A 7,508-nucleotide genomic window follows, 5' to 3' on the forward strand; every position below is an offset into this window, starting at 1 on the left:
AAATTGGAAGAAACAAACATTTTCCTTAGAATTGCGAATGAATTTTGAAAGAGGAACATTTTTTCAAACTCCAGAAGAAAAATTGAAAACACGAACATTTTTTTATATTATCAACAATATTTGAAAGGTGAACATTTTTTCTAAATATGCGGAAATTTTTATGAAAATTGGAGAATTGTTTTTGAATTTGTGAACAAAAGATAATAACAGGAACATTTTTGAACTTCTGAACATTTTTTGAATTTTTGAACAAAATTTGAAATTCTCAAGTACAAGAAAGAGAAGAAAGAGGAATTGCAAAGAAATAGAAAAAGTGAAGTAAAGAAATAGAAATTTGAAAAAAGGAAAGGTTTTTTCTTAAAACGCGAACAATTTTTGAAACTACAGAAGAAATTTGAAAACATGAACAATTTTTGGAAACCCAACCATTTTTTGAAAAATGAGAATTTTTTTAAACTCACATTTTTTTGTAAAAGACAAACTTTTTTATAAATATGTGAATAATATTCAAGAAACATGAATATTTTTTGAAATAAAAACGAAAATAAAAAAGGAAAGAAAAAGAAAGAGGAAAAGGAGAGAAAGAAAAAACGAAACAGCAAAAAAACCGGTTCAGGAACCTCCTAGAAAGCTCCAAAAAAAAACGGCTCAAAAACCTAAAATCGGTGGTCGGGCCGGCCTACATCATCCCTCGTTGGCGAACCTCTTCTAGCAGGGCGTTGTTTTTCGTTCACTTGCATGCTCCAGTCTTGGTGGTTAGTGCGGCGTGTACAGGCAATGCAGGTTATTGGTTCGATACATGGAGCTTGCTGTTTTTGCGATTCTTTTATCTCGCGAAGCGGAACCCGAATGGGCCGGCCCAGTGTGAGCGTATATATACACGTACAGCTAATACCTAAGGCCCAGTAAAAATGGGAAACAGAAAAAACAAGTAATTTTATGAGGCCCATTAGTCCGTTAAACATCAACCTCACGGCCCTTACCCCTTTATCCTCCGCTTCCGAACTCCATGGCACGGCACCGCCATGGCTCCGCTTCCTCTCCCCCTTCCCGCCACTCCCTACCCACCCAAACCCCACGAGTCCCCGCGGCCCGCCTCTCTCCATGCCGCGCTCGCCTCCCTCTCCCAGCAAGGCAGCGACCACGGCAGCCTCCGCGACGCCTTCGCCCTCGTCTCCCGCGCCGAGCGCCAGTCGAGCCCCGGCGCTGCCGTTGCCGTCGGCCCGGAGGTGTACGTGTCCCTCCTGCAGTGCTGCGTCGCCGCGGGGTCCCTCCGCGCGGGACGCCAGGTGCACGCTGCCGCCGTCAAGCGCGGGCCCTACTACTGCCGCCACGCCTACATCGGCACCAAGCTCGCTGTCTTCTACGCCCGATGCGGCGCGCTGGCGGACGCCGAGCGCGTGTTCGACGCGCTACCCAAAAAGAACGCCTTCGCCTGGGCCGCCGTCATCGGATTATGGAGCCGCGCCGGGCTGCACGCTAGGGCCCTCGACGGGTACATCGACATGCTGCAGGCGGGCGTCCCCGCCGACAACTTCGTCGTGCCCAGCGTGCTGAAGTCATGCGCCGGGATCGGGATGGTCGGGACCGGGAGGGCGCTGCACGGGTACGCCTGGAAGGCGGGGTTCATGGAATGCGTATACGTGTTGAGCAGCCTGGTGGACTTCTACGGGAAGTGTGGCGAGGTGGATGACGCGCGGGAGGTGTTTGATGCAATGACGGAGACGACGGTGGTGACCTGGAACTCCATGTTGATGGCGTATATAAACAATGGGAGAATCGATGCTGCTGTGGAATTGTTCTATCAGATGAGGGTTGAAGGCGTGCTGCCGACGAGGGTGAGCGTTCTTAGCCTTCTGTCTGCATCGGCCGATTTTGAAGCTCCTGATTGGGGTAGGCAGGGCCATGCCGTGGCCGTATCGAGTGGTTTAGCGATGGATGTAATTTTGGGGAGCTCAATCATCAACTTTTACTGTAAGGTTGGGATGGTCGAGGCTGCAGAGGCCGTGTTTGAGCAGATGGTTGAAAGAGACGCTGTTACATGGAATTTGATGATTGCTGGGTATTTGCAGGATGGGCAAACCGACAAGGCTTTGATCACTTGTCGAAAAATGCTCCAGTCTGGCCTTAGGTTTGATTGTGTGACGTTGGCATCCATTATCATGGCTTGCATGACATCCTGTGGTATGGAGATGGGCAGAGTTGCTCACGGCTATGCAGTTAGAAACTACCTTGAATCAGACCAAGCGGTTGCTTGTGGCCTGATAGAGTTGTATATGAGTACTCAAAGGACCGAACATGCACGCAGGCTGTTCGATGCCATGAGTTGCAGAGACATGGTCGTGTGCAGAGTGATGATTTCTGCTTATGCAGATCATGGGATGAGTTCTCAGGCTCTCAAGGTTTTATATCAGATGCAGCATCAGGGCATATCTCCAAGTGCAGCGTGCTGGGATTCAGTCATTTCAGCTTTTATGAAGAATGAGCAGATTAGTGAGGCCCTAGAGATCTTCAATGAGATGCTACTAACAAAAACACGCCCAAATCTACGCACATGGAGCCTGTTAATAAGTGGCTTGTCTCGAAATGGTATGCACTGCGAGGTAATGAATCTATGCTGCAAGATGCAAGAAGTAGAGCGAGCACCAAGTCCAACAATTTTCTCCGCAGCACTTGTTGCCATGAAGGCTGCAACCTCGGTACAATATGGAAAGGCAATGCATGCGTGCATTGTAAAGAAGGGCCTATTGTTGTCCAAATCCGTTATACAGTCCCTGCTAAACATGTATGGCAGTTTCAGTGACACAGGCACGGTAGAAAGTTTACTAGGCTTGCTTGCTGCTGCACAGTAAATAACGCAGCTGCACATAGTTACATTACATTACATAGCGTTTGCACATATCAACTTGCTCATATTCATCATCAGATGGCTATTCTTGGATCAGAAGGTTCCAATCAGAAAATGAGCGAGTACATAGTGCTACTGTTGGCAAAAAGTGTACAGTTTGGGTTTCTGTAACCAGGGATTGCACGCCGAGAGACATGTTACATCTCTGGTGTCTCCCTAGTTTGCTCTTTTTTTTAGAGCCTACTCACAAGTCACAACTCGTCCAGGGAGAAAAAAAGGCCCCCGCGTCGCTCCGCACGAGCGACACGGGCGGCGCACCAACCACCGCCGCCGGCAGTCGTCTTCTTCGCGCCTCCCTCTCGCCGCCGTCAGAGTGCGCCACCGGCCAAAGGCCGTGTGGCAGCGGCGGCGGCGGGGCCTCGTCTCCCTGGGTGCTCGGGAGCTAGTGGCTAATGCGGGCTGCGCTAGTGCTCGGGAGCTCCCAACCTCCGGCGGAGCAGCGGATCCGGGGCCCCCGCGCCCGGATCTGGTGTGGTGCTGGGTGCGCGGCCGCAAGGGGCGGCGTCTGCCGGAGCGGCAGCTTGCGGATCTGGCAGGGGCGGCGGCGGGTCTGCACGGCTCTTCGACGTGTGGCTCGATGTGCGCGCGAGGGTGCAGTGGCTGATGTTGGGAGGCACGGAGCAGAGGGTGCAGGTGTGGTGGATCTGAGGCTTCCGGTCTCCGGCAGGCTTGTTTGCATTGGCGCGTCTGGTTCATGGCTGCGGCTGGGAACCGTGGTGGTTCTCGGGCGGTGCTTGGCGCCGCGGGGAGGTGGAAGAGGTGGATGTCGACGTGGGGATTGTGTGCTATGCAGTGCTCGGATCTGCTTGGATTCGAAGGTGTGGAGGAGCTCCGGGCGAAAGTCCAGCACTGACCTTGGGTCGGTGCCGGCAACAGCGGCACCATGGTCATAGTGTCGTTCCCCTTCTTGAAGGTGTTGCCGTGGTGCTCCTTTGCACGACTCTCCGGGAGAAATCCCTAGCTTCAGATGGCTGAAGCGGGCGATGACGGCGGCTACGTCGTTTCCTTCTTTGAGGCATCGTCTTGGAGAGTCAGCATGTTGCAGTTTGCACGGATCTCTTCATCGTCAGGGGCAATGGACGTCGGGGCGGTGGCTCCGGATGGTTTCTGATTGTGAGTCGAGATGGCGATCTCGGGAACAACGTGAGTGGTAGCTCTATGAGGTGGGGCTCTATCTCGACATTGGTTGGGTGGCATCCTTGTTTCGCTTGGGCGTAGGGGTATCGGCTCGGTCGATGCGCCCCAGAGGGGGCGGTCTGACTTTACATCGGGGCGGCGGCCCCGAATGTGGTGCGACGTTCGTGGTCTGCGAGCGGTTGCCCTGAGCAGTGTGGGCTGCAGGCAGCTGGGTTGTGCGGTGTTGCTGCTCGGATGGAGCGGTGCTATGTCGGGGCGGCGGCCTCGGAAGGCGGTGCAGGCTGATTGCGCTGGGCGCGACGGAGCGGTGGATGTCGGGGCGGCGGCCTCGAGAGTATTACTGTGGTGACTAGACTTCTATGGCAACGATGATGGTGGGAGCGATGTCGGCGACGCGGCAATGGTTGCGGTAGTCGGCTCTTCTCCGGCGTGTCCACGAATTCGCCTCGGCTTGCTTGTTGTTGTGGAGTCGAAGCTGCAGCGGCAGGGCCCTATGGTGTACGATGACTAGCTGCAGGTGGCCCGTTCGATGATCTTCCGTGGCGCCAGCCGTGCCTGGTTTTGTTCTTCTGTGCTCTCCATTTGAGTCGAAGCTGCGTTGTCCGGTCATAGGTCGACTTGTCGTCGATTAGGGTGGGCTTTCCCCTGTATATATTTCAGTCTATGAGAATAGGCTTGGCCCTTGTTGATTCGGTTTTTGCCTGGTTTTCCGTAATTAACTGGGCAATTCTCTTCTACTTATTTAATAGATGAGGCAATCTTTGCCTCCGTTTCGAAAAAAAAAGTTTGCTCTTTTTTGTATATTAGAATGTTTGAGTCTCTGGCCCTTTTGGGGATTTGTGAGAAGACACGACATGGTCTAGATTTGCTGGGCGGATTACTTGTACTGAAGGATAACTGCAAACTGTAATATTCTTTCATTGCAAATACATGCGTCCCTAGAATTGCAAAAAAATACTTTTCCTGAAATGATAAATAAAAAGTTCTGCTTTGTACGTTTACTTGCACTGAATGAACTCTGATAAACATAATTTATCAACAATCGATCACTGACTGTAATCGGCCGATGCTTTTGTTTGCAGAATCTAAAGAAGACGGGGACAAACAAATGATCAGTTTATCCTTGGCAACTTACCTGATCGACGCCACATGATTAGGCTGCCAACTCTCATCCATCGACAAGGCATGATGCTCCTACCCAATCCAAGGCGTCGACAATGGCGGAAAGGCGGGGGCGACACGATCCGGCTTTAGCAAGGCAGCCACGTGGGAAGTGGGCCGCTCGCTTTATGGCACAACGAATGATGGAAGGACGGGAGCCACCATGTGTCTTCACCAAAATTTCCATCGACCGCCTTTCTCTTCAATTCCCTACCTATCTTGGAGCGATCGATTAGTCTCTGCTTTGATGCGATTATGTTCTGTTCTGCTGCCTGGGAGAGCGTTGGCTGGTTTTTTTATTAGCACACTCCACTAGGTTTTATTTATTGATGATCATCATGCGGGAGATCAAGGCATGAGTCTCCCCGCATCTAGAGTAGTAGCAAACCTACGTAGATTGTGAGCTTTATATTTCGAGCCTCTTTAAGAGATTGTTTTCCTCCTCAAGAAAAATACTTCCTCCTCCCGCCTACGTCGCCGCTGATCCGCCCCACCTCCGAAGATCCCCCCCCCCCTCGCGGCCGGTGGGAGAGACCCGTTATCGTTTTTGTTAGGTTCAACGTTTTGGTTGGGATTGCGTGGCAGAGGAATAATGTCCCTCACGTCTTATTCCCGTCCTGATGATGCGAATAGCGTTGTCGGAGGATGTGTGGAGGTGTGTCTTCGTCGGATTTCATGGAATTCGATCGGTGCTGGTTTTCGATGGATCTATTTGGATCCACTTTTGTTTGTCTTCGTTCGTGTAGTTATGGGTTTGGTCTTTCCGATTTAGAACTCTCTTAATTAGCGATGGTTGCTGTTCTGGTGCGCTGTCCTTTGCGGTCTACTACAACAAGGTTTGCCCGACTCCTGTGAGGGAGGGCAATGATAGCAGCGCAGCTTCGGCTCGCTTCAGTGCTTGTAGTCATCGCTAGGTGGTCTATGAACCTAGTTGTAATTTTTATTATCTCTAGTGTTCTCTGTACTGCCATGTTGATGAACAGATTGCAAGTTTCTCTCACAAAATAAAAATTCAAGCCTGTTTTTTGATAGAAGAAATTACACCTCGCAAATAAGGATCTAGATGCTATGATTTCTCTAATTACAACTTCATGCCCCCCCCTTCTTGGCAGTGGCAGCAATATCATTAATCGCATTTTGGCAATCTGAAGCAATATGTAATCTCTGAGTGTTAAGACCCAATGCCAACACCAGGCCCTCACCACATGCCAGTGCTTCCAGAGTTGGTAGGTCTGTAACACCTGACAAAACAAGAGCAGACGCATCCAAGTAGTGGACTTGCTCATCCCTGCATGCTGCTACAACAACACCAGTTCTCCTAGACCTCGACACTCCTCCGTCCACGATGACCTTAAAAGATCCTATTGGCGAAAAATTCCAAACCCTGGAAACAATTTCTAGTGCCACATGCACTTGTGGTTTTGTCACCTTAAGCTTTTTCAGATCATTCAACTCGGAAATTACCGGTTAACAAACTCATGCATGGCAAAAGGACTTTGAAAAATGCTATCATGGATCGCCTTCCTCCTTCCCATCCAGATCACCCACAAAGTAACTACCAAGCAGACCATCTGTTCCTGTGATACAGACTCAAACATAGAGAACAACCAAGACTTGGGGTTGGGTTCGTTCGTTGCCATCATTTGCTCAGGTAGATCCCCATCTACCAACGCACACACGCATCGACTCATGGAACACTCAAGGTTAGAGTGTTTCCAAGAATCTTCAGCACCGCACAAGGAGCAAGCAAACGAAACACACATGTTACAATGCTTCCAAACATCTTCAGATGGGAGGGAAACTCTTGCCAAACGCCACAGGAACATATGAAGTTTTGCGGGAACATCAACATTCCATAATCTGCGCCAACCATGCCCATCACCGGTTGCATTTGAAAGGGTCGGGGCTTGTCAAGCCACACCTCCCTTCACCTCTCCATTGCCATCGGCATGTCGTAACAGGAGCGAGCTGAGAAAGTGATGCTCCTTCCGAAATTCCATGACCAAAAATCCTCCTACTAGTTGGTACACAAAGGTGTATAGAATATCACACTGGCGTCTGAAGGTAAAAAAAACTAATTGAACCAAATTGCGGTTCTAACTAGCATCAGGGTTGATCAACTCACTAACAAACTACGGCGGGTCCTGTGTGCGTGATAAAAGGGGCCTCATCAAATCATCCCTCGGGAGCCAGTTTTCGTTCCAGATATGAGTGCTCATGCCATCCCCAGTCCTCCTGATAAGGTATTGAGACAAAACATCCCGTTCTTCCACTGTTGCCCTCCAAATCTGATATGGGTATG

The 7,508-nt window shown here is 50.3% G+C and overlaps 1 protein-coding gene across 2 annotated transcripts; it reads left to right on the top strand.

Annotated features, from left to right (window-relative positions):
• The first annotated feature begins 1,006 nt into the window (after positions 1-1,006).
• LOC119268346 (pentatricopeptide repeat-containing protein At5g55740, chloroplastic-like) lies at positions 1,007-5,505 on the top strand. Of its 2 annotated transcripts, none has more exons than XM_037549956.1 (2): positions 1,007-4,071; positions 5,128-5,505. In XM_037549956.1, the coding sequence occupies exon 1, from the start codon at positions 1,026-1,028 to the stop codon at positions 2,850-2,852; it is 1,827 nt and encodes a 608-aa protein (XP_037405853.1). In that variant the 5' UTR covers positions 1,007-1,025; the 3' UTR covers positions 2,853-4,071; positions 5,128-5,505. The 2 variants fall into 2 exon arrangements, with proteins under 2 accessions (XP_037405853.1, XP_037405854.1); XM_037549957.1 differs by having other exon boundaries at positions 1,007-3,541.
• Positions 5,506-7,508: the final 2,003 nt, after the last annotated feature.

Source organism: Triticum dicoccoides, chromosome 3A (genome assembly GCF_002162155.2).
Source record: "Triticum dicoccoides isolate Atlit2015 ecotype Zavitan chromosome 3A, WEW_v2.0, whole genome shotgun sequence".
Taxonomy (NCBI): domain Eukaryota; kingdom Viridiplantae; phylum Streptophyta; class Magnoliopsida; order Poales; family Poaceae; genus Triticum; species Triticum dicoccoides.